Source organism: Harpegnathos saltator, unplaced genomic scaffold (genome assembly GCF_003227715.2).
Source record: "Harpegnathos saltator strain DR-91 unplaced genomic scaffold, Hsal_v8.6 scaffold536, whole genome shotgun sequence".
NCBI lineage: Eukaryota > Metazoa > Arthropoda > Insecta > Hymenoptera > Formicidae > Harpegnathos > Harpegnathos saltator.
Genome location: NW_020230356.1, coordinates 46,274 through 73,803, shown reverse-complemented (window position 1 = coordinate 73,803; position 27,530 = coordinate 46,274). Strand labels below are relative to the sequence as shown.

Here is a 27,530-nt window from a genome sequence, read left to right as displayed (position 1 = left end):
TATCATGGGGGTCGACAATCAATATCATTATCGATAACAGGCATTTCGCGTCTATTGTATCTCCATGCTGATCCGATTATTACTCGGGAGAGCTCTCTCGCGCGCACGCGCGCGCGATAAGCGATTAATTGTCGGCGACGTTGTATCAGGGAACAGCTGAATTTTGTTGTCGGTTACGCGACGCGGCATCGACAGACAAAAGTTACCTCTCTCTTTTTCCCTCTCTTTTTCTGTGCGCCTTAAACTCGTATAATACGACGGGCCTGTAATACATCCGAGACTTATAGCGTGTCAAAGTGAAAGAGATCTAGCTTGAGCGTGCATCAATACCTACGATTTCAAGAGGTACCAGTTTCGAAAGTCTTTCGCAACGTCCCCGCCCGACACGAATACCGTAGTTTTTGTTACAAAGGCAACCGTTATTTTTTCAAGTCAAGATCACTGCTGCCTATGGTCTTCTTACTGTACATGCGTGCCCGATCCGTTTTACGAAGTCGTTCGTAGCGTTCTCTTAGGCGTGACTTTACATCCACTTAACACATTCGGATACGCGCTCCGCTCCAGCCTACGCAACGTGAAATGATAGTAACAAGCTTTATCTCTCTCGTTGTCGCTACGTGACGAGCTTAGAGCGTAGCTCGCGCAATTATGAGATTTGGGAAAGGAAGCGTTAACATTCGCGACTCTCACACGTATTTTGGCCGGACGCACTCATCGAGATCGATTGAGCATGCGCGCGCGCATGCGAATTTATCTTAAATAATAAATAACATAATATATATATATATATATAATTAATTGAAACAAAGTCCGCCCACATTATCGTTCGCATCGAAAGAATGTTCTCCGCGCTTCTACTCTCGTAGAAGGGAGCAGCTAATATTTCTACGCATGAATCGCGCAGCGCTCGAAAACCGGGTCAATGACTCGTAACAGACGTTTCGCGATCGTGGTATGGGGAACAATAGCAATTGTCGATTCGCGGAACGACTGCGAATAATTTCCTGTGTTTGGTAATTTTTCGCAAAACGTGGAAAAGCGAATGCCTTGGGATTTTTTACACACCGCCTCTCACATCGAGTGTCGCAAAAATTCGGATAGATGTATCTCTCTCTCTCTCTCTGTGATAGCTAAACATATTGTGTGTATTGACATAATCATCGTCTTCCGACTTAATTTCTTATATGATAAATTTAAATTGTATTTATACACTGAAAAGAAACTCATCTCTCTCTCTCTCTTTCTCTCTCTTTGAAAAAATCGTTCAGTTTTTGTCGTATTATTCTACATACGACCGTGAAACAAACACAGTTTGTTTCACGCCGTCGATCGCGTGATTCTCGATATTCCTCTTCGTCTTTCCGACTTTAATATTCGTCCCTCAGAAAACGCAATCCTTCGCTATATTCGTCATGCGGTCGTGACGGTGCTCCGATAATAGGGAGCGTTCTAAATCACGACGGATAATCGGTCTCACGGAATCGGTTTCCACGGGACGAACTCGCGTCTGGCCAAAGTTGAATTAAATACGGTGCTTCGGGGTCAAACGCCGAAGAAATCGTTCGTGATCGGCGAGTGGTACGTACCTCGAAGTACGATCCTTCGCCGACGGATCGGTTCTCGGAAGAAAACTCGCTGTCGGAGAGGTCGGTGGTCCTCGCGGAGACCGGACGGTCCCAATACTCGGATCGCGAGCGTCCAACGCGCTTCGCGCGTTCGGTGCGCGTCGAGCGAGTGGACTGACTCGGCGGGGATTCCGTTCCAGAACCGCGCGATCGTCCGCGGCTGAGACGAGGCTGTTTCGTGACTGGTTCCTCGTCGCTGTCGCTGCTGCTGCGGTAAGACACGACGTTCTGAAACATCAAATTAGACCGAGTAGTCTCCTTAGCCGAGCGATCGGCGACAACGCCGACGTCGATCCTCGCGGTATTTTCAAGTTTTCAAGTTACTAAACGAACGAGTTTTCAAGTGTCAAAACATCGGGCGGACGTGACAGCGGAGGAGCCGGCACTTATCTTGTATTAATAAACTTATCACTCACTATCAGCGCGGTGCGTCACGTACGACGAGGTCTGCTAAACTGATGATCGGTAGGTGTAGGACAGTTTCCGTATATCCTTGACAACGGAATATACCTGAGCTGGATCTTGTGGAACAAAGCCTTTCGGAACAAACAGGTAAAGGGAAGGATGAGAAGGTAGGGATAGGGATCGTAGCAGGTACGAAAAGTACACCGGCGTGTTTGCTGAATTTATTTTCTACATGCCGGCTAATATATAGGCACTGCTATGTACGTTGAGATTTGTCAACAAAGAAAAAGTTCTCCTCTAATTTAAATAGGTCGACTATTTTAAATATCACTAAGCGCAAATTTAAGCGTAAGTGTAACAATTTTAGATTAAAATTTTCAAGTTTTTAACCGGACAACTGAAACATCAAGTTGAATCCGAAATCGAGAATTAAAAGCCTAAATGTAACAAAGAAAAGACTCCCCTCCGACATATCTGACCTAAGACAAGTTATCCGTTTTAAACATAACTATAAGCGAATCTCGCATCAGTCGGGCAAACTTCGTCACGGATTTGTCAAATTATTTACAAGTTTACAACCTTAACCGACCGCGCGTTAAAACCTCCGTACCAAGCATTAATCGTGAAATGAGCAATTCTTTTTCTCACTTTGCTTTTCAATGCGCGTAAGCCATTAAATTTCTATTTAATGGCGAGGAGAGTTTTTATTCACGCGAATTGGACCGCGCGCTGCGCGGACATTCCGCAATGGAATGTGTTTAAAATATAGCCTTGCTCTGTTAAAGCTTTCCTTCCGTTCAAGCGGCGAATAAGGCGCGTAATCGTGCCGCTCAATATACTATTCTCAATAGTGATCAATTGTGAGGCAGCTCCATCAATTGTATCCACTAGGAGATTACGGCTTGTGCCCACCCTCAATCTCTTGACATCGCTCGTTCGTTCATCCTCATCGATCAGACGTTGTCAGACGCAATTTCCCACTAGTTTGGCTTTAATTATTACGACCGGCATAGCGGGACCCAACGCTCACGGAATGAAATGCCGGTAAATATTCAAAGCGGTACTTCGACAAGGCGAGAGCAATAATCTATGTCTTAACGGGACCATATACACTACGGTGCAACGGAATTATTATCCATTTAAGTACGAAAAGAAACTCCTCCCCTGCCGAGTCGCCCTTCTACCGCTTTGGATAGCTCTCGTTGACACACTTCTGACGACGCGCATTTTTAGATCGCGTTGCAACTTTGACCCGTGAACTCGGCGATATTTTCGAAAGCTCACATGTTGTGTGTACAAATACGAAACGATGAAAAAGAATCCTTGATGAGAATTGACACACACGTGTATATATATATATATACTTTCTCTCTCTCTCTCTCTCTCTCTCTCTCTCTCTCTCTCTCTCTCTCTCTCGTTTGTAGTCATATTATTTAAGATGCTGAATGTATAGATTTATTTTGAATATAAGGTTATTTTGATCTACTTGAGAAGGAGGTAAGAAATAAGTAATAATAATGTCGGAACTTACCTTATTTCTTATGTGGGACACAAGAGTTTCAATGTGACACTGCCATTCCAAAGCCCGTAGAAATAAAAGATGCCAACGCCGTTCCAATGATCTCACTGTCCGTAAAGGGGACTGCGGAGAGTGCTGTTGCTGTTCTCGCTGTTGCTGTTCTTGTTCCTGTTCCCGTTGCTGCTGTTGTTGCGTGAAAACCTTGTCTCCCAATTTCACTACCGAGCTGACGATACGACCGTGCGCCTCTATGTCTCGTTGGAGTACCTGGAACAACGGCAGTGTGCCACGGCTCACGTCATCACAAAGAGGAAGGATCAAAGACAATGCTGAGATGGTATAAAAATTAAATTCGCCCGCGCTCCTTCCGCGATCGTCCTCAGAGCAGAGTCTCTTCGTGTGTGGACGATGCGTCCGCGTGCAGATGTGCACGCATAATCGTACGTAACGAAATGCGACAAAGCATCTTAACGCGCTCGCGTTCGGATCGAAGTATTTAACGGCGCTAATAAGTGATTAATAAGACGCGCGAGGAGCAACGCGAGATTCGCCGCGAGTCGGCAAGATCGGATCGGAAGAAAGTAAGCGCACAACGCGCACTTGGAGTCCACATCCCGCGAACATTAACCGACACAGCGCGCACACCGAGCAGAACATAAAGGTTAAATGTGTGTGTGTGTGTGCGCGCACAAAAGAAACGTTAAAATTCTTTATTGCTTCCGCGAAGTAAGCCAAGCAAGCCCCGCGTAAAGCGGGCTCTCCCGTCGCGGCCGCGTGTGCGCGTGCATGTTCGCGCTTCCTCAAATCGCGACTTCGAATCTCGCGAGAAACAAAGGTGTCGGGTATCACTCGCAACGGCCGATATTAGCCCACTTTCTCTGATAGATTGCATATGATTATGTGTGATTGTTCTACTTATCTCACAGCGCGACGCGATCGCGCGGTTTGCTTTCACGGCGGCGCGGGGCTTTTTCGCGCGATTCGCCGCGAGTAACACTTTTGTTTTCCTTACAATAAAACGGCCTTTCTTACATCGGCTTCGTTGTTCGCTTCGTTTCCCGCTGCCCCGCACCCGAGAGCCCCGAATGGCCCCCGCGACGGCGAAGAGCCGGGGCCGTTATGAAAGTGCGAATATCTCTCTCTCCTCCGCGGCACAGGATATGAGCAGCTCGGCACATAGACCGAGCTGGATGATGGCGGATGACTTTATTCGTAGAACGCGACGTTTCGCGGAAAAGGTCAGTCACCGCTAATAAATGGAAAGAATTAAATTACGGCCGCTCGTAAATCGCGAAACGCTGCGAGGAACCTCCGACCAGCCAGCGCTGCTCGCCGCCGCGTCGCGTCGGCAGCGGCTTGTTACGCACAATGTGCGTGCTCGTGAGACTCTTTTTGCGCATTTCTTTTCGACTCTTCCGGAGCTCGACCGATCCGAGGAGTGAACCGTGTGCGCGGATAGATAGGCGTGTTAATAAGACATTTTACGTTTCACAAAACGCGAGAAAAATTCCCGGCCGCTCTGCCGGGAACTTTGCCTCTCCGTCCGTCGTGGCGTGGATTTATTTCTCTCGTTTGATCACTCGTCTCGTTATTGCGCGACGAGTATGCGAGAAACGCGATATCGAAACGGTATCTTTCGGTACAGTATCTCAACGGAGGTCGATACACGTTTTCGTAACTTTCGGTCTACATTCCGGCCACAGGCACACAGACACGCGGGGTAACACGTACGTAATAATAATGTGCGTACGGCTGCAGGAATGAAATCGGATAAGTTGCAAGTAAGGTAGAGCTTGCGACAAAATGTGCGCCGCACCGCGCACCGTAAGATCATAAAGAAGTAGAATCTATCGCGCGTACAGCAACTCGAGTGAGTAACCTTTGCGGTAGGACGGACGCGTTGGCTTTCATGGGAAAGTTTAGCGACAGATATCGAAGAAGAATCGTAAAGTGAGTCGCCGCGTGTGCGCGCGCTCGCGGAGAAAAAGAGAGAGAGAGAGAGAGAGAGAGGGAGGGAGAGAAACACGACCAACCTTATCCAAGGTAAAGTGGTGTGTAATTTATAGTTGAATCCGCGCGCGCGCTGCAGGGTCAACGCTGCCGCGAGAACGTGAGATGAACCGGGAGATCGCTGCATCGGTAGCGGTTCGCGGATGTTGTTGATTGCGTTATTGACATTCGGCGATACTGCGCCTCGTTGTAATTTCCACAGCACGTCGGCTACACGCACGATCAAGTGCGGAATTTCAACGGCGCAGATATTCCCACGTCCTTGATATTTACATTTATTCTTGGGCAGAAAATCAATGTCGGACGCGTACCTCCAGTCCTGGACATTCTTATTGCTTCGGTCTTTAAATAAGAATATTTAAACCTTTAACATAGAATATACGTCGCGTTGTTTTTGAGATATATATATATATATATACACATGCGACATGTTGACAATTTAAATATTCGTATTTAAAGATGAAGGTAAAACAAAAATGCTCAGGGTTGAGGTACGTACATGTCCAAGCGTTGGTGCTGTGCGACCTCAATAACGAAGCAATTTGTAAATAATTTCAAATGAGCCAGAAACGAGATTATCAAACATCTGAGAGAGAAACGCGGTCTCTTGGACAGCGGGACTGCGCGTGGGAAGAGTAATCACGTGCAGCTCGAGATCCGCGGAAAACGCAGAGCGGGCAGATTTGGAAAGATCAAAAGGACGGGAAATTGGAAATGGGAGAAGCGCAGAATGGCCGTGAAGAACATGAGAGATAGTTCCAGGAGAGGCTATTCTTTCCCCGAGATAGAAATTAAAAGCGTCCGGTCTTTCCAGCTCTCCGCACAACTGGTTTCTGATCATTCGTACTTGTCAAGGTGTCATTGGCTCATCTCAAGTATCTCGACGGTGAGGTTGAGGCAACAACCTCGCGCACGCTGCGGCGACGATCACACGCGAGACTAGTCAAATCCGCGGCGCGAAATTACTTTTCCCTCGACGACGAGTTTCCCCGGTGATGCGGTGATGGAAACGTCGAGACATCGCCTGACCGTACCTCGACTGACTTGCCGAAGCGGCGAGTCCTCGCAGGACTGTGTGTGACAGTGATATCGTGGAATAAGTTGCGCGCGCGATACAGGAAATGACTCGCGGACGGATGGGCGTAATGTACGACGATAACGCCGAAGATGCGGGTTCTCCTTCGAGAACACGTGACGCGATAGTCGCCTCCGCATAGACACTCCGGGCTGTGTGTGTCTCTACGTTGTGTCACGCGGCAGCGCGATAATGTGTCCTTATGTCGGCCGGCGACGAGTGAAACCCACGTCGAATCACGCGAGGACTCGCGGCGATAGTAAAAGTAGATAACTTTAGAACGGCTGTAGATTGAATAATTCAACAGACTCGATATTACCTCACGTCGCGCGAGATTAACAATTAGCGGGCTGAAGGCCCAATGAAACGAAAATCGACCTCCCGCTCCGGAACGGCAGACGAGACGCAAAGCGAAGCAAGCGAAGCAAAGCGCCTTCGTGATTTCCCGCGCGAGTATAAACCCGTTTAATTCAATGGGAGAATTTCTTCCCTAACGGAAGCGTTTTACCCCAATGGGGGCGAGACGAATGAGTTCGGAAATTCGCGCACAAAATTACGGACATCCTCTCTCTCTAACCACGACCGTACACACACACACACACACACATGATTCAAGCAGTGGAATAGACCTTACGACTTAATGCGACTTCAAATCTTGGATACCAGGCGAGCGAATATGCTCTCGTTGAAATTATGTTAACAGCGATAGAGAGCCGGCGCGATCGAGCGGATACGTTCCATTATTTAATATATGCGATAAACAGCGCGGGAACGCGCTTGTCAAAATATTGCCGCCTCTCTCGGCGTTAGTAACTTTATTAATATATCGCGCGTGTACACAACAGCTCGGTTTTCAGAGCATGACTGCAGGTCCGCGGCACGTTCGCATTCTGAACGGTATCGGTTTATCGATGGAAAACGCGTAACGACGCGGGCATCGTGACTGGCGAAAAATCGGCCCGATATCACAACAGAATGGAGATTAATCTGAGACGGGCCGGCCGATAACTCTCTGGGCGCGGCTGTACCTCCGAGCGATTCGATGACCAACAGCGGTCGGACCGCTTAAATTGTTTCGAAGAATAGATCATCCCACGGCTCGTTTTCTACGGGGTGTCCCGGCTAAAACGGGGACGTCTAAATATACGTTCGTCACCATTTACGTCGCAAACATTTGACGGAGACGCGTGTGGCTCCCGAAGGACATGAGAGTAAAAAAGATCTCGTTGCGTTTGACGAAATCCACACGCTTCCGCGCATCCTCTAGGATGACTGAAACGACTCGAACGAATGAGCGATCTCTCGACCCCGAGACTCTTCTTCAAGAAGCAAAGTCCCGTGCGCGATTGCGATCGGATAATCATCTCACATGTGCGAGTGAACTCTCTTCGAGATGATACACGCCATTATCGTTGCCGATTTCTATTCGTTCACAGACGGGTTGCGCGAAAATTTTGGTCCGGGGAGGGGGGGGGGCCAAATTCTCTCGCCGAGACGCCCTGTGTGCGAGACGCTCCCAACAAACTCGTAAGAAGAGCGCACTTAATGCCGCGCCACTTCTTTCCGACTCAAGTCGAACGATCTATCGAGAAACCTTTCGGCATACAATCTAACCGTGATTTATCGACGCAATCTGTACGATGAGTGAGACCGTCTACCGCCACTACCAACGGAGAAAGTTAATTTGTCATTACTACCGTTATGTTTCGCCATGTAAAATTTCAATGCTGCCTCGAACAAGTTTTTTTCCTTTTTGCTCGCAATGTACCGCTCGACACGACGCACCTTGACGTGGAATTTTATATGTCAATTTCACACACATATATATATATATATATGAATAAATTGAAAAATCTGCGACTTACACTTTGGGAACTTGTGAATCACTTTGTAAATCACGGATCACGTGAGTCGAAACGAAGCAAAAGTCCGTCCGGGACGAATACAAAATCCGCGCGGTGTGAACGCGACAAACAACGAACGTCGCGCGAAAGAACCGGGCAACGTCGATGCAAGAAACGGTACAGAGAGACTAAGAGAGCGATGCGTGCGATCGGATAATTGCAGGATAAAAATGGCACGCACAGTCACGATAACGCGCGTGTTTGAGCGCGCAACAAGAACTGGCGACTGAGAAACAATGACGTAATGTAAAAAAAGAAGAACCTCTCGCGGAACGAGCCGGGACTCGTCTGGTTATTAATGGAGCAACGCTGACGATGCCGCGACGTCCACGGTCGCCGAATTGCTGGCAGCGAGAGAATCACCACGACGCTTTATTACGCTGGATTTCGCATTCTCGATACGTTCGGTCGAGCGCCCGCTGCGATATTCAAATAAATCTTCGCGCCGGCTCGCGCGCGCTAATAAATAATTATTCTTCACCGTTACCCGATACGTGGCGATGCGTTTTCGTCGGCACGAGCGAGCCAGCCGACGTTCATTAAAGTAGTTAATATACCTTGTAGAAAAATTGGCTCTTCGTCGTCCAATCTCTTTCGATTCACGAGGTAGGATTAAGTTTCTACTGTGTGGGAAAGAGAAAGTGCACACTCTACCGATACTAATTTCTTCACCTCTGTGTAGTCTTGCGTTTATTCTGGAAAAAACGACGGCGCGGGATACGCCGCGGTGTATTATTTGAGGTCGCGTTGGAAAATGTAGAAGGTTAAATCTACGTATGCAAAGCGTAGTAATCGACTGTTGAGGCCGAGACCACCGCATTCGCGATGCGTTCACTGGCGATCTTTTTCCACTCTTCCGTGAGCAGCGAGACGTGCCGGCGCTATCTGCGAATTCAAGATACGAGGCGAGGGTAAACCGCGCGTACACGGTCGTTACAGCAGTAGTTTAGCGGGTCTGCTCGGCGAGTCTGCTAGCTTCCCACATAGCGTACCGTACAATGAACGTGCGCTGATAGCGTTAGCAAGATTGCTATAATGCCGCATTTAAACCCCTGGCATTATTTAATAAACGAAACACCACTATATCGTTATGTCTTAGCGGAATACATCCCGCCGGAGAGAACGCGTTTACAGTCTGTAAAGTAAGAGCGTGCACGGCATAAATGACAGTTGGCTTCAGATATCGTCCTAGTTTTTTTGTGAGCCGATAGATGAAATCTTTGTCGTGAATGCTTTGTCACAAAAGATTCAGTTGGCGTCGAACTCTAACCTGAGAAACACGTTAACCGCATGACGTGAGTGCCGCATACGCATCGCGCTACGAGGCTGTGTTCCTTTGTTCCCACCCCAAAGGACCAAAAATGTCATGTGCAGAGTGGCTGCTAAATACATGGGAAAGTCAAAATCGTTCGTCGCTGAGTGAGTTCAGCGATATAAGAAGATCAAAAATGTCGATGACTTGTCAGAACGTGACTCGATAGGCAAAGTGACGCCGAATATGGAAAAAAAAAATTGTGAATTTGTTTAAGCGGAACCCGACCTTAATGCTTAAAATTTATAAGAAGTGTTCGTTGCCGACTGCTGAACGATGCTTCATAAAAAAAAAAAAACGAGGACTGGATCTTACAGGAAGACAACGACCCAAAACACTGGAGCAAGCTTTGCACCGAGTGAAAAGAGCAGTCTGGCATCGTCACACTTGATTGGCCATCGCAGTCGCCAGATGCAAATCCCATTGAAAATGTGTGGGCATATCTCAAGCACAAGCTTCGAGGAAAAAGAGTGTGCACTTTGAAGCAGCTGACACGACAAATTCGTCTCATTTGGAGGTCTTTACCGAACGAATACGCCAGTCAACTTAGTGGAAAGTATGCCTCGGAGATGCCAGGCAATTATCAGTGCCGGTGGTGACTGGACTCATTATTAATGGTATAGCATTTTTCTTCTCAAGGAGTACAACAAATCCATGTACTTAAAAATCATTAAAAATAAAATTTTCTACACATTAACCCGTGCACGCTCTTACTTTATAGACTGTACATCCCCTTCGCAGGACGATGCGATCGTTCGATGGATGAACTTATGCGGATTTCTTCATTCGCGTGAGAAGAAAAATAGATCGAACGAGAGAACCGGTCGCGTTTTCGTTTCGAGGCAAACGGAGTTTCGCGTGAGCTGAGAATCGAGTCCGGCTCGCAAGAAGCAGAGAATCTTTCTCTGTTTCGAGACGCGCTTGCTTCGTTAATTCTCAAGCGATCTCTCTTCTCCGTGTATACAAGTATCTAATTCAAACGGCTCGCGCGGTGTTTACTGTAGGCTGAGAGAGCCGAGGCCTCTGCAGCTGAAAGGATGCGCTGTAAGTTTCATCGAACTCGGAAATAGTGGCCGCGTCTAGTTAACGGGTGACGCCGAGAGCGAGTGAGTCACAGCGCACGCATACACACCACACACACACACACACACACAAAAAGCCCGAGCGAGTGGCCGTAGGCCGCTACAATGGCGAAAAGAGCACAACGTATATTAATCCTTTCAGCGGGATGGTGACATAAAACTTTCGATCATAGGCCGTCGCCTAACATCGACCGACTCGTTCAGCCGTGGCGACTGTTTATATTCGGAGAACGTTCTCGTTCGGCGGGACTTCCGCCGAACGATCCACCTCGACGACCTCGGGGGGCTTTTCGGCCGACTCGTGCGGGCGGCTATAAAATCCTCGCGATCACGTGTAACTTCCATTTACGCCGTGATTCATAGATTCGTTCTCTCGCGTGCTTTATTACAACATCCCGTGGCGCGTCATTAGCAATTCCTTTCAGCGCGAAACAACAGAGCGGCTGTGTGAGGTTTCCTTTTTTATGCAGCCATCAGGCTACATTACTTCAAACGTCGCCACGGTAGCGTCGTAGGGTTTCCCCTCCGGGAGTTCGTCATTTACATCCCGGTACTGTCGAGTTGCTCAAGTCTCAAAATTCACGCGGAAGATGACTCGAAACTTGGCGCGAAACGGATATATTTCGTATCTTCGACTCGAGATCTCCGCTCGCTCGCTCGAGTGCAGAGTGCAAGAATCGCACGAATAGAAAAGAGCATCGCCCGCTTGATTTGCATATTCTATACAGGACGCAACGTGTACGGGCGGAGCGTGCGTACAGGCCCCTCTCGCCAACCTTGTTCGGAACAACAATCAAACGTACGCGTACGTCGCGGCGGACGCAGGCATGCGCGCGCGCGCGGGCCTCGCGGGTCTCTCGCAACGGTATGCACCGCGTAATCGTAAATCTCGCATTGCGCGTGGCGCGCGCTGCAAAAAAATATTCGCTGGCAAAAATTTTCTATTCCCTTTCACTTACGGAGCGCTGCGCTGCGTGATGGTGACGCAAGAGCGACAGCACCGCGAGTTTCCATCGCGAGTATCCTCGCGATCATGCATCGCGCGATGCATATTTCTGCTATGATTACGGTTTCCATACCGAGGCGGACATATACTCATTACGGAGATACAAAGGAATCCTTCCGTCATCTCTCGCGGCGATTCGACCGAGCCGCCGCAAACGAACGTCCCACTTCTCTTTCTTCTCGCTGACGTGGACACGCGATTTCGGCTGGTGTTCATAGTCGCGGATATCCCGCATATCCCGTGTGCTTAAGACCGTCTTAAAGTTCACCTACGGACGCTGCGCGGATCGTTTTTCATCGACCACCCGGAATATCCGAAAACGAAGTTAATGGCATGCCGGATACCGACGCGAGCGACGCACCTGCTTCGTACCCGCACTCTTTTTCTATTTGGATGTAGAGAAAACATTTTTTCACTCGCATAACTTTTTTTCTTTTTATCTTTCTCTCTTATATAACGTGAGATACTCTGTGTGTGCTCCGTCGATATTTTTACTTTCACCCCCCGTGCAAGCATCCGCGATTCTATACAATGGGGAATAAATAGAGAAACTGGGATGCGAACTGCGAGATCCGCGTTACTATCCGCGGTGCCCCCAGCATCCCCTTAAGGGGGGAATTACATGCGGAGCAGGCCGTTTCCAATTTTTATGAATTTTTTTAATAGAAACGGTAAGATCGATGTACTGGAAATTTTCATAGTGTATTCATTAATGTTCAAGATATAAATTTTTTACTATCTAATATGGAATACTATCTACTATGGAAAGTACACACAAAACACTTTAAACGCGTTTATCTGGAAACATTTTTTTAAACTATCACGACACGATTACGCAAAAACTACTGAACCGAATAGCTTGCAATTTTTACACAATATACAGTAGACATGTAGTTTTCCGCCCCTACCTCGAACACAGTTATATCTTATTTTATTCATTTTTTTAAACATGATTACAAGTTGAACAAAGTTTCATTTTCGACACTTTTCTTTTGTACAGTCATTATTTTTCCAAATATGACTTCACTGTCTTCATTTTGGTACGGACTATAATGGCAATCGTATATTTTAAAAATCTCTTTCTCATTTTCTGGTTTCAGAGTAGTGAGAGGCCCGGGATTATGTTGACAGCAAACAGAGCTCGCAAACGGATGACTGCATTTTTATTTATAATTACAAATTGGATCGGTTCTTGTGATTCAATAAAATTTATTTTATATTTTGAACATTAATGAGTGCACTGTGAAAATTTCAAGTCCATTGATCGTACTGTTTTTATTAAAAAAATTCGTAAAAATAGTCTCTTGAAAACGGCCTTCCGCATGTAATTCTCCTCTTAAAGATATAAAATCCGGCTATATGAATACGGTTCTTTGTCTCGTCTCGCTTAGGTGCGACCGAGAAGTTCGATTACGTAATATCTTCGCGAGTCGCCGAATAGAGTCACGGGGATCCATACACGCGAATAAATTCATAACCGGGACCTTCCGCTCGCAGCTGCGTTGCTCACAGCCGCGAGTTATCCAGGCCGTCCTCGCCTCATTTCTCGTCGCTGTGTTCTTATTGGATGTCCCACTGATCCCACCGTGGAATAACTTTGGTTTTGTCAACGGTTGGATTTGCGGTTTCGCGAGCACATCGTAATGGCGTACCGCGGCTTTATCACGTTCCTACGAAGTAACCAAATTGCGTTGCGCCGATAAGGCTTGTTAAGCGTATCGCGATCAAACGTAGCAGTCCGCTCGTGAACGGAAATTCAATTAACATTTTACTGTCACGCTCTTCAATCTCGACGTTAATAGTCTCGCAGACGCGTGTGTTGTCGGCCAGTCAATCGGCCGATTCGTTTGAATTCGACGGGACATGGGAAGAAATCGCGCCGAGGAGGACATCGGCGCGGGAGCATTTCTCCGCAATGAGAAAGAAAAAATCCTCCGAGGTGATATCATCTCCGCTGAGACGAAGCTCGTTCTGTAATTGACAATCTTTCTTCGACGAGTAGCTCGCGACGCAACGATACATGGTCTCATATAAACGCGCGTGGCGCGCGATAAAAATATTTACAAGACCAGATTCGATACAAATATCAGGGCGACGCGAGATATCTCAACGATAATGCGCACCTGCGTTATCGCATATTCGTGAAAGATCCAATCCACGATCTGGACGATGTGAGCGGTGCGATTGTACGGAACAGAAAAGCGCGAGAATAGACATCAGCGGCTTGCTCGCTCGCTCGCGCGCGCGCGCGCGCCCTCGCACCGACTCAATCTATCTAACATTTGTTACGGTCGCACGCGCGAAAAATCCTATCGCGCGTTTCTAACGCGATCGAGATCGCGATCGTTTTTCACTCGGAAAGAGGGCAAGTCGCACTAATGTCGCGCGAGCATGAAGCTCCGGTGAGTGACGAGAGCGCGGCCGCGCGCTTCCAAAAATACTCGCAACCGGCTCAAAAGCCGAACGCCTCTCCGCTGTGTCCGGCTTTACGCGCGCGCGCACGCTTTCCTTCAGCTCGCGAGTCCTCCGAAACGCACCGCCGAATCCGCTCGTTCGGAACGCTAATTAAGCATTATAATTGAGTGACCGTTAGGGTCGAGCCGTTCCACAGACGTTCTGTTTCCCTAAAACCAAACCGACCGGATCTCTTTCTCTCTCTCTCTCGTGCTTTGGGATACTTTCGAGACGCTTTTTCCTAATGAGGGAGAATAACTTTCCTCCTGATTTATAACGCGCCGTACATGCGTACGCGTACTACGCATGTAACTGGGTTACTTAACGATAGGAAAATTACGACGCGCCTTCTCCCTTTTCTTTCTTCTTGTTTCTCTGCGCGACGTCAGAGAATTGCATTCAAATTTAACTTAACGTCCGACGATCCGCGGACGCAATTACCGGGTACTCCGCCACGGAGCGAGTCCATAAAATTCCACAAAGATCTACTTTCTCTTTATACGGACAATTCCACGTGAACTCGCTTGACCTCGAACGACCGACTTCAACATCCACGAATGTCGTTCAACGGAGCATCCACGCACGGCTCGTGCGGAGTGTCGATGACCAAATCGGAAAACAATATGCGTGTGTATGTGCGTATGCGTGTGAACTCGGAGCTGGAGTCGGGGAGTAGAAAAGTCGGGCTTTAGACACGGATGCTCCGAGAGTGTAGCGCGTGAGATCAAGTATGCGATCAAGGATACATGGTAATGATCGACATTTCCATAGCGTGCCGTCTTTCATGTTTTTTTTTTCCCTTTTTTTTTCCTTTCCGTTACTTTTTTATACACAATCGTATTTCTCTCAACATGTTGATATGTTTTGCCGAGATTTTTCATTTTTAACGAACACGAATCGAAGTTCGAGAGGCGAGCGAGTAAACACGCGCGTCGCGCTGGGACGCTGGGACACGATTTTATATGCGAAAGACGTCCTCCTTTTTCTATCTCTTACGCCATTTATATAAACGTTGCCGTTAATCAATTATATTACATCTATGTATAACAGCGCAGTTGATCAAAAGACACAAACGGTGATTACGTCAGAGATGCATTATTAAGATCGGGCTGACAGCAGCACCCACTGTAATCGCTTCATTGTCTCATTGTGCTCTTTGTTGTAACAATAACGGGACAAATATCACGATCAAACTCACGGCTGGCGCGGGGATACACGTAGCCAGCCGCCAGCGGATGGCCGAAACTGGCTCAAGGTATCCGCTTTGATATGAAAATTCAACGGTGAGGCGAGCGGAGGAGCAGCGGGAGAATCGAATTTCGCTTAGCGATGACAATGCGCGCGCGCGCGCGATATTTGGATAAGCGCAACGAGACTCAGTCCGGTGCAGCGTTTCTCTCTCTCTCTCTCTCTCTTCCTCTTTCTCCGGATCGGAACTCGGAACCCCGACTTTCACGTGCTAAATACCTCCGCCTGGCGTTAAAATCACCGCGATTTTCCTCGCGATCCACGTGCTCCGAAGGCGAGTCGCGTGAAATCAAACAAACGAGTCATCGGCAGAGCGAGGAACTGAGTGAACCGAGAGGCAACCTGTTCATTGCCCAATCGACTCGACTCCGAGTCGATTCGAACGTTAATAAACTTCCAACGGAAATCATCGCACGTGGTTATGTCGCGGGCGTGATTAGATAAAAGCGACGAGAACGACGATAATCCCTCTCTCGATAACGGACGATAAGTTCCCTTACCGAAATGCATATCCACTGCGTCCTGGGAAGAAGAGCGACGCACTGTTGCACGTCAGCACGAAAAACGGGACGACGTGTATCGGCCGGCGGCGGATGCGATCGAGATATCGCGCGTGTCCGCGCCAAGAACCGCGGAAGAGACGGCCGCGGCGGCGGCAGAGCGAGCGAACATCGCACCGTGTAAAACCGCACTACCGCCTACGACACTCGGGTGGCAGCTTCAGTAACGAAGCGTACTTCTCTTTTTCCTCCCCTGTTCCCTTTTTCTTCTTGTTTCACAGTCAACGGCACACAGAGAGCAGCGACGAGAGGACGATTCACGCGTTTCTTCCGAGCGACTCCTTCCCCTCTCGACGACGGCGGCTTCCTCCTCGCGGCGGTTTCGTCGCGCTGCTCGTCACGACGAGCATGAATGACTCCCGTTCGCCACGCTGCGTCGCGCGGGCTCGTGATTTCGCGGCCGTTGGCGGCGAAGAAACCACGTCGAATGGACCGCGCCAAGGGTTCCGAGCGCGTCGAGGCTGAGGTATGTCTCTCGGTTAGACGAGGACGGACGGATGGAAAAACGAGTAGGAGGAGAAGAAAGAAGGGAGAGAGCTGCGGAGCAGCTACGGCGGCGGTGGCGGCGGCGGCGGCGGCGGCGGCGACGGCGGCGGCGGCAGCGGCAGCGGTGGCGGTGGCCGGTCGAGTCCGAAGGAAGACCGTAGGGAAGAGACTCGTCTGGCTGACCCACGCGGCACCGCAGTCTCGCGCGACCGTAACTCTTTTCTCTCTCGGGTTTTTCGACAACGGCAGAGAACGAAAGAGAGAAGGAGGATAAGAGGGTGGGAGGAAGGACGCTAGATGCCGGCGAAGAAAAGCCGGAACGCCGTGTGGAGGCCGCGCGTAGCAAACTTACGTGAGGGATGCCGCGATAAATCGAACACAAGGGACCCGCACCATTCGTTCGGTTTAAATATAGCGCGATGCTCTAGGAGAAGAATATATAACGACAGGACAAACGGAGAGCGGTGAAGAGAACGCGAACGGGAAGAAGATGAACGAGGAGGAAGAAGTAGAAGAGTAGAAAAAGATGAGGAGAAGGAGGAGGAAGGGAACTTTGGATCAACGTGCTCGCGCTAACGTGCCCGTCCACCGGCGGCGACCGTGGAACGGCGAACTCTGTCGGCTCGTGCAGCCGGCAGGCAGCTGGTCTCTCCAGCACGCAACGAAGCGCATCGTTTGCGTCCGAACGCGAGCCTTCGGCAAAGATCGGAGCCCAAACAGAACAACAAACGTGGGGACCGCGCCGGCTGTTCGCTTCTCTTCTCCCCACTCTCCCTCTCTCTCACTCTCTTTCTCTCTCTCTCTCTCTCTCTCTCTCTCTCTCTCTCTCTCTCTCTCTCTCTCTCTCCTCGTCACGACGCCATTACATCCGTTGTTCGGAGTGTTGCGCGCTGCGTTGGTCGGCAAGAATTCAAGCCGATACACACGTGCTCGGCGCCAACGCACGCAGCTTTATTCTTAGCACGTATTCCGCCCGAGACGCGCCGCCGCTTCCTTTTAGCCGCATCCTCCGCCGTTAATATCATTGAATAATTTAACCGATTATCAAAAGCAGAGAATTTGTGCATTAACAGTATGAGCGAGCACCTGAGTCAATCCGTCGATATAATTATGCTCTGTCTTGCTTTGTGCATCTGATGTAATCCAATCATAGAAAATGTAATAATACAGAGAGACTTTAGTAAAGATGAATATAAAGAGGTACAAGACCATGTATAAATACAAAGATGCATGCATATAAATTGCCAAAAAGGAGACCTGAGGAAAATTTGTCTCTCCCTACCGACGTAATTATAGAAATTTTTATACACACATACTGCTTTCAAATATTTATTACTCGTTCAGCATCAAGTTCTAACGAAAGCAATATTAAGAGGGGGCAATATTAATATGTATACGTTATACTTATTTTCCTGCGCATATCGTGCTACAGAAAGGAATAAATATACATATATATACATAATGCATAAAAACGCATAATAATGAGAAGAACCAAATTGCAGATAAGAAAGAGACATGGAAAGAATCGCGAACAAAGTAGAAAACATCGTCAGTAAAATATATCGCGTACCAATTTTTCTCAAGCATTGAGACAAATTTTAGTATTTGACAGTTATTATATGACAATTATTATGACAGTTATTATATGAGTTATTAAATGTGTTCTACTGCTTACTTACCATGTGTTCTACTGCTTTCTCTTCCAGTTCTGGCAGAGTCCAATCGATGTGGAAGCTCAGAGGTTGAAGTCGCGATTCCATTTCTCGTAACCACTTTCTTAGACATTTTACTTCACGTTCAAAATCTGCAAACAGAATAATCATGTATCATTAATAACGATCTTCGATAATAAGAGCTGATTCACGATTATATAATTTTGATTATATAATATCATTGTATCTTCTTAATATAATGACATTTTTTCCAATATCTTTGAACATCCATATTGCTTAACAACATTGGCATAATACTGAGACATTTCTTAAACTTGGTCAAATTATAACTATATAGTTACAGAAAGAAAAGAATATATGAAAAAAGAATATAGCTTATCACCTGCGGATATATCTTGCTGACTAGATACAGGTCGGTCTATGGGTGCCATAATTTGTTCAACTAGTTCCCACTTTGCATTTAAGTGATCTACACGCCACCCTACTTCGTCTTTTAAAGCAGGGGCGCGAGAAATTAACTTTTCTGCTTGCTCATTGAACAATTTGCGTCTGTACGCCTTGCGTCGTAGCTCCTCCATATGAGCCTAATTAATGTTCATAAATTTATGCAATTTTATCTTCAATGTTGATTTCTTGCAGGTTTATTATGTAATATTTCAAGTGTATATAAATTTGCACTTACTGCACGCAGGCTTTTATCCAAGAGATTCTCTTCTTTAGAATAGACCAACTCTTGAAGAATTCTTAACCATGAATAAAGCTCTGAAAATTGGCTACTGACTTCCTTCAAGTTCCAAGATTGTGTCGATACATCTGTTTCGTCCCATATTAGTTCACCATTCGCCTCCTAAATTATTGGAATGAATCTCTATATGTTATTCTGTTATTACATTTACATGTGATTTTGTATGTAATATGATACTTTACCTTGCAAGTATCGATTAAATTAGTATCCATAATATAATCATAATTAGATCTTATGGCTGCCCAAAAGTCATCTTTGCAGTCTTCTTGATTTATCCACATTCTTTGAACGTTTGTTTGCTTTGGATCTTTCCTAAAAATATATTTTGGTTGAATCAATTCTCTTATATCACAATCATGAACTAAATAACAAGGAGATATCACACATATAACCAGTTAATATCTATCCTGATTAACACACACAAGAAACAAACCTCTTTTTGGTGAGACTATTATAAAGTCTCTCTGTTGTTTTTCTGACATGTCTCTGCCTTTCTAAGCTTTGGCTATTTGGTTGAAGTGATGTTAGAGAGGTACTCATTTTTTTTGCCTTATGATAATCTGCAGTGCAAAAATATCCGATTTAACAAGATTCTACTTATTCAATACATTGTTCCCTGACAGTCTGATACGTCAGAGCTTTCTGTATGTCAATATAATTAAGACTACATATTTGATCAGCCTATTTACCATATTGGTATATTGCAAATAAAAGTAATACACATTTTGTATCTTAAGATAATTTACGATTACAACAGTTTCCTTTAGAATGCATGTGTACGTGTACCTCACGGAGGACCCACAACCGATCGATTTTCATGAAACAACACTGTGCAAAATTTAATTGAACATAACCCCACTTTACACACAAGTCCTTGCTCGTAGCGAACGCAATCCCCCGCACGCGGAATGCTTCGCTAAAATAGTAACACGGCGGGAGTTCTGTCGTGCGAATGTGCTAATTTCAGAAAAAAAAACAAACATCTCGTAGATCACGACTCAAATTGGCCCACGCAACGTCTCCGCGTCGCGATAGAAGCGCGTAAATCGCTTAACGATAAGAGATCGCCAGGCGCTCCGCCGCGTCGCGGCGCAAATCAAAGGAATACTACTCACCCGTATTGTCGACAGTCATCGGAGCTCCTCAGATTGTTTTCAGTTCGTCATGCATTACACGTTTCGCCGATCGAACGAAACCGCGACCGGATGAAACCGGAGACCGGAGTTGGGTACGCGAGCTGGGTTGGTGGGACTGTACACACATCCGAGAGAGAGAAGACACACCTGCCCGTGTCTCACGAGGAATGTGTCACCGTACAATTAAAAATTTCATTGCTTACGGTCACTCGCGTTCTCCGCCCACGAAACGCGCGCGCCGACACGGCGCCTCTCGTAAATGAGAGACCGCGGATCACTCGCCGCGACCGAACGGCATAACCTTATATCTCCCGTTCGGGACGATCGCGCGAGCGAGGCGACGTAAAACGTAAGTCCGCCGAGCTTGCTTTTTTGCAGTGAAGAACCGCCGCATACCATAGCGCACCGTCGTCGGTTGCCGCTGCTGCTGCTGCTGCGCCAGGTTGCGCCGCGTTGCGCGTGCGTTCGTTGCGGTGTTCCCGTGCGGCGCGGCAATTCGAGGACCATCAACTCGCCTGCACAACCTCACGACGGATCCCCAACGAGGATTATCCGAAATAACTCTCTTCGGAGAGGCGCATCGCGAGATGTTTCCTGTTAGCAGGCGCTGCGAGCCGTTCTGCACCGTCGAATCTATCTTTAGGATATCACGTCGTCCGTTCGTTCGTTCGTACGTTCGTTCGCTTGCTTCAAAAATGCTTGTGTCTGGAGGATGCGAGAGAGCACTTGTGATTTTATATTTACCACTGCGTGAAGAGATACGATGTACGCGACTAAATGCAATGACCGAGAATGCAGCTGTTAAATTGCCTGTCAACCTGTGAACCAATTTTACCGAATTCGCCGAGAGATTCGTGAAACGAATATTTATATAAATAAAAAGTTTCACACATTGCTTTGGTATACAATTTGGAACTAAAAATGTATCTCATTTATTATCAAGTCTTACTGTTTGATAATAGAGGTTTTTTTTTCAATTTAAATTCAAATATTAAATTATTTAAACGATCCCTTTTTTTCGATCGTGAAAGATAGACAAAATTCAACGAACTGTATAACTTTGGTAAAAGTAAAGATATCTAAGATGGCTCGAGAATCATTTTATAATTAGATGTCTCTGCTTTTTTATACAAAATTTGTCAGACTATACTACACAAATAAAACAATGCAAAAATAACATTTATTCTGCTTTAACGCGCAGATTTTCCTCTTTAATATATCTACTCTATTGCATTGCAGTTTATTCTCCTTTCGCTAAGTTATTCCGAGCAAAAATGCCATTTTAATCTGTATTGCTCACAAAAACGAAACGATAGATTCCGAAATTCCGATGACAAACAAATTGATATAAGATATTCATTAAACGCGATCAATAGAAAGTTTAAAATATTTCTAACATACCGTTAAATCGTACTATCTAAAGATAAGATAACTTGACGTTGAATCCTAAATCTTTAAAATAAAACCACAACTAATTTGACTCATACTACGTGCTTCCTTCTTTATGGAAAATAGTAGCGACTCGTAACGGAGATTCACGAAGAAATCGGTTACACCAGAGAGAAACCAGAGAGAGCGCGGCCAACACGGCATTTTCCGCGACACCGACTTTCCGCACTGGGAAAGGACGTCATCTGCATCCATTTTGAGAGGGGAACTACGATGCTGCATCCACTTTCAGGTCTCGGTGGTAAAATCTGCATGTGGTGGAAGTCCGTGCTACATGCACTTTCAGGCGGTTTATGTCCGTGCTGCAACCACCATCTCTTGCCATCTCTATACCAGACTATGCCTGGAGGTCTAAAAAGAGCGGCAGGGGGAGGGGAGAGGAGCAGGAAAAATAAGAGTACGTATTAAATATTAAATCCTCGAATGTTGCCGTATCAAAGTCTCCTGTATGAACAAAAAATTTGACACGTCTGGAGACGCATGATGTATCGTTGCCCGCGTCCCATTCTCTTCGTCCTGCTTCTCAATTCAGCATCCCGTCCGCTCCGGACATTCGCTCGTGGCACTGACAGTGGCCGTCGGTGAGCATTCGATCCGCTCGGAGGAGCACGCGTTAATTAACGCAACGAGACTCCGATTATAAATATCCCGCGAGTCGGCGAAATATTTGAACTCTTAAAAAAAGCATCAGAGAAAATCACATTGATGTTGTCATGGGTGAAATCTCACCCTGGTATATATTTTTTCATTTTCGAAATAAAAAGTCAAACGAATGCAATTAAATGTTATTTATCATCATTGAATATTAGATGAAAAGTAGAAAAGGACGGTCGGGGGAACTACGTTAGTATCTACCCGACTCCCCGACCGTCCTGACCCTATGGCCCACAAAGGCTCTTCACTTGACGCCGCGCCGCGTGAACGGTCGGGTAAGGCCCAGTTCCACAACTTGCTTTAAACGGAGTTTAAAGCTAAACCGATGGTTAAAAGCAATAGTATATACGCATATATTATTGCTTTTAACCATCGGTTTAGCTTTAAGCTCCGTTTAAAGCAAGTTGTGGAACTGGGACTAAGACCCGGTCGTTTATTAGTGCCGGCCGGTTCAAAGGACCTATAAACTCTCAAAATGGATGCAGATGGCGCTCTTTACTAGTGCGGAAAGTCGGTGTCGCCGAATACGCCGTGTTGGCCGCTCTCAGGTTCCTCTCTGGTAGTACCAACTAATAGAAACGTAATCAGATCGATAAAAGCATTATCGTCAAATGGTAAAAGAGATGACGATAGTTCGTCCAAGTTGTGATGTAGCGTAGCTTACGTGGGATCTTTCGCCTTCCGAGGGAAAAACTGTCAAAAACATGACAACTACAAATTATTTGGATTTAGACATAAATAAATTATTCGAGAAGCACACCATTAAAGAGATTGAAGAAATTCAGAAGAAAATTCAACTGGAAAGTGATAGAAAGAAAATAGAACTACGGACATTAGTTGGGTATGACAATTATACATTTCATACAGCTCGATTTAACTTTAGTCTATCTTGTTTAAATCGTTATATAAAATATATATGTTATTCTTTATCAGAATCGCGATAATTTGTCTTCTCGTCAATTTATAATTCGCAAAAGAATGCATATCAATCGCGTGTGAAAGGTTATACTGAAGCTTCAAAAGTGAAGTGTCAGTGAATGTTATTAATGACTTTCAGGGAAAGATATCGGGATTTAATATTGGCTGCCGACACTATTGGAAAAATGAAGATAACGTCTGAGGAAGTTACCTCAAAAATTGCTAATATAGAAGATAAATTTAAGGAATTGCAAAAGAAATACCTGATTGGTTTTAAAACTGAACCGGTGGAAGATAAACTGGACAGGTTTCTTTTTTAAATATTGCCATATCATACATTATCTAGATGCAAATGCAAGATAAAACAATTTATAGCGATACGTGCATTTAAGTTGTAATTTTTCGTAGGAGAGAAGAACATATTTTGGATTCTATTATCATCCAAATCAAAATTCTAATGGATATTCCGCAGTATATCTGGACGAGTATTGAGACCCAGAACTTGCTCTTTGCTACACAATTATACATAATAGCACAACATATAAATTACAGTTTAATGTTTGAAATAGGCAGCACAGAGCTGTTCCGTAAATATCCAATTGTTTCGAAGCAGTGGGATATTATTACTCAGTTTAAGAACATTATATGTAATGAGTGTAACAAGATATTGCAGTCATTAGATGTCTCCACCATAGTTGGTATACAGATTTTAAGTTACATTTAATATTAAAACAACTATTAATGACATATCTGTTTTACAGAACGCTGCAAACTGTTTGGCTTCGCTTGTATTTTTAAATGAGTCTTCTTTTGTGAATTTATTAGAAAAATTAATATCCACAAGAAATTGTGCTATTAAGTCCGTCATCAAAGAAGAGAGTCATAGTAGTGTAAAACATAAACTAAAACTATGTATAAAGATACTTATACAGACTGTCCATCTGATATATTCATGCTTTATAAGTAAGCAAGTTTTATTTCAGCATTATAAGACAAACAAAGTGACTTATCTTTAAGTATTTTATATTTAATTGTAGATGCGGACAATGCACCAGGAGGTTTAGTCTTGCAATTCATAACAGACATAAAAGATCAAGAAGCATATTGCTTATTGTCACAACTTGATTTAAATCAGGATTTACTTAATGAGTTCCTGCCATCCGTTTCCAAAAATCATAAACCTTTTGTTCAAGATGTACCAACAAACTTTCCTTTGTCAGTCCTTCAAGAGAATGTTAAATCTTGGTTGAAATGGGTCGATGACTTTTCTACTCGTGAAATCACCAAATTATTAGATCTAATAGTATCTGTTAAAGGTTTATATAACGTCCGAGAAGAAACGATCAGTGTAAATCTACCTGAAAATTGGAACTCTATATGGGAAGAGCTGTCTTTACCAAGAATAAGTTTCTGGACGGAATTCTTCCAGCCTATCATAACCAAACGGGCAAAGTGTAATTGCACTTACTATTTATTGTTTTTATAAAAAAAAAACAGACTTTATTTCCTTTAATAGTTAATGACTATTCGTTAATAGATATTATAACGGACAAATGGATGGAAGCACTCGCGGATTTAAAATCCAATATAATTGAGTTACTCGACAAGGTGGCACACGATAAATTTGAATTTCCGGAGCATGATTTAAGATGGTTTGTGTGGAAGGACTCCCCCACTGATATACCGCAGAAACTCACGAAGAATGGTGGATTAGATAACAGAAGATCCCTGTTGATGAAAGCAAAGGGCTACTCTCCGAACGTGATAAAATTGTGCGAGAATTTCGACAAGAGTTTGTATACGTTGCTGTCCGATTTGGAGCATTACTTATATGAGACCGAGCGGGTAATGACAATTAAGGATAGCCTGTTCACGGCGAATATATCTTTAATCGCAAATTCATTCTCCGATCGCAATGAAGTCCAAGAGCACTTGCAAGTCGTCAGCACCGACAAGATCGATGATCTCGTGCAGTTCATGAAGAACACGTGCGTCAACGACAAACCTGAATATGGTCAACGCGACATAAATGCCATAGTGCTGGCGAGATGCCTTTTTGCATTAACTACCTTGTGCCCGAACTTGAACAAATGTTTCACGCTGTCAAAGATATCTGGACTTAGCATCACAAACGTCAAGTGGCAAGCTATTTGTGACAATCTGAAGGAGCAAAGTACTTGCGTATGGTCCGTCTGGGCTGACGTGTACAAAGCAAAGATACTCGAGCATAAGAAAAAATATATACTAAAGGAACCGATTGACGGTCTGCGTGTTCATTGGATAGTCTCGGAGTGGGAAAAGGTGACTATAGAAGAGGAATCTGGAGAAGGAAAGCGAATAAAGTCTGAGATTTTAGTGCCATATCAACCGTCGGTTCCGTTGCAAAAGTTTTTAACAGCTATCTGTAAAGATTTAAATAAGATTGTACCGCACACGCTTCCGAAGTAAGTAAGAATTAACGTGGTAACACCGTACGTTGCAGTTTCCGACGTCCCATCACGATATATCTGATATTTTTTTTTTAATTTCAGGAGGATACTACAACAAATTGTCGAAAACATTGTTACGGAATTATTTAATTATTACTTTAACGTATCCAAGAATGTAGATCTCAGACAGAAGCAAGCGTTTCAAGTATTATATGACATAAGGTATTGTACGTTGCTCATGGTGCCCCGCGAAAATAAAGTTGTCAACGAGCTGTCGGTGAAAACTTGCGACGCAGTCCTCGCGAAAATAGACCCGTTCGACTATGACGTTTTCAATCCGTTTATCCACATTAACGTCAGGAAAGCCGTTCAGAGGTCTTTGGTTGGTATATCATCACCGATAATCCATGTGAGGACACAACTTTTAGCGTGGAAATTCTGCGACCACAGACATGTTCTGTTTGTTTTACAGTTGATATTTGGAAACTTAGTGTCTCATTTGGAGCAACTGCACTCGACTTTGGGCGCGCGCAACGAACACGCCAATAGCGATGGTGGTAAAGCCGAATCACCGACAGTGCTTGCGATTTGCACAGGTGCACCATGGTTCCCGCCGTTGACCGTTACCGCCCCTTCGAGGAATTTGCCGCTTATGTCGGCGACGATGCCCGATAAAACACAGGTGCGTCTCGAAAATCCATGTGTTCTCGCGACAGTGCAGTCGGTGGCGAACTTGAGACTCTTTAATCACTTTCTAAATACGCACTTACTCGTAGATGTCTCCCTTTGAGTAAGGTAAAGATCTTGTGAATGTAAAAATTTTTGGTAAGCCCGCCACCAATCTTGCATGACCTGATTTTTATGCATTAATCTGATTAATCAACGTGAGATTAACGCGATTACATGAACTTCAGTTGTCTTGCTGATGTCATAACGTTACTTTTGTTTTGAGACAGATTAACAATTTAACGTAGAAATCGTGTTACACAGCACACGTGCAGACTGATATCAAAAGTACACCATTGAAATAACAGAACATTACTACAACAGCTAGACGCAACATTTCTATTTATCAGATAATACAATTCAAACAATACATTTCCTTTTTATCTGTTTTTCTGTTTTGCAAGATTACGGATGATGCTAACTTTACATACGAGGGTGGCGAATGATTAATTTTTTGGAAATTTCCTAAAATTCAAATGCACATTTGTCCTTTCAGCGCAAGAAAGTATCGGCGAAAGAAAACACGAGGAACGATTCCGCTAGTGCGACAATAAAATCCGGCGCCGCCGCGTTTTTCGGTGCAATGGGATCGGATTGGTTTGGCAGTAGTTAACTAATTTGTTAACCGTTCCCCTCGCATCATGAAATTTGTTGTAAATATTGTTATATAATATTATACGCATATTGTGTAAATAACATATCGATAGAAGGCAACTTTTTACTATGTTATTACTTGTTTTATATCGATCTAATAAACGAACGAATTCATTAATGTGCATTATGATTGACAGCGTCTCGATCTCGCCGATCTCGTTCGCTGTCCGCTGCAAATGCACGTCCCCGACGAACAGGTTTATCGATCCGTCGACGTTGTAGCGACCCGCTTGTGACACTCGTCATCTTGGTAAAAGTTTAGAAAGTCTAGTCGAGATCCGCCTCGACTTACCGCGCAGATCGTATCCGCCCATCCTCCCTGCAGAGCGAGAAGCATTCAAAGCACGCGTACGGTATCCAACATAAATGTGCGAAGCGAAATGTGCATGAAGCAGTCTTCTTCTTCGAAGTTCCGACTAGGACCCGACGAAGGTGCATCGTACGAATAACTAAAGGAGAG

At 45.3% G+C, this 27,530-nt stretch overlaps 2 protein-coding genes across 3 annotated transcripts in view; one reads left to right on the top strand and one right to left on the bottom strand.

Annotated features, from left to right (window-relative positions):
- The window catches only part of LOC105185861 (uncharacterized), a 49,998-nt gene extending 29,339 nt beyond the window's left edge, over window positions 1-20,659 (bottom strand). The window contains exons 1-8 of the mRNA XM_011145688.3: window positions 20,220-20,659; window positions 19,538-19,664; window positions 19,287-19,416; window positions 19,042-19,206; window positions 18,742-18,943; window positions 18,366-18,490; window positions 3,562-3,816; window positions 1,587-1,853 (exon numbers count right to left, since the gene is read on the bottom strand). Of these exons, the coding sequence (XP_011143990.1) occupies window positions 1,587-1,853; window positions 3,562-3,816; window positions 18,366-18,490; window positions 18,742-18,943; window positions 19,042-19,206; window positions 19,287-19,416; window positions 19,538-19,664; window positions 20,220-20,238 (1,290 nt within the window). The 5' untranslated portion in view covers window positions 20,239-20,659. The remainder of the gene's footprint in view (window positions 1-1,586; window positions 1,854-3,561; window positions 3,817-18,365; window positions 18,491-18,741; window positions 18,944-19,041; window positions 19,207-19,286; window positions 19,417-19,537; window positions 19,665-20,219) is intronic.
- A 2,308-nt stretch (window positions 20,660-22,967) lies between these two features.
- Cog1 (conserved oligomeric Golgi complex subunit 1) lies at window positions 22,968-27,188 on the top strand. Of its 2 annotated transcripts, none has more exons than XM_011145691.3 (9): window positions 22,968-23,184; window positions 23,401-23,568; window positions 23,670-23,955; window positions 24,023-24,224; window positions 24,299-24,715; window positions 24,799-25,705; window positions 25,793-26,072; window positions 26,163-26,372; window positions 26,913-27,188. In XM_011145691.3, exons 1-9 carry the CDS (start codon window positions 23,048-23,050, stop codon window positions 27,027-27,029), a joined length of 2,724 nt encoding a protein of 907 aa, XP_011143993.1. In that variant the 5' UTR covers window positions 22,968-23,047; the 3' UTR covers window positions 27,030-27,188. The 2 variants fall into 2 exon arrangements, with proteins under 2 accessions (XP_011143993.1, XP_025158980.1); XM_025303195.1 differs by having other exon boundaries at window positions 25,793-26,099.
- The last annotated feature ends 342 nt before the right edge of the window (window positions 27,189-27,530 follow it).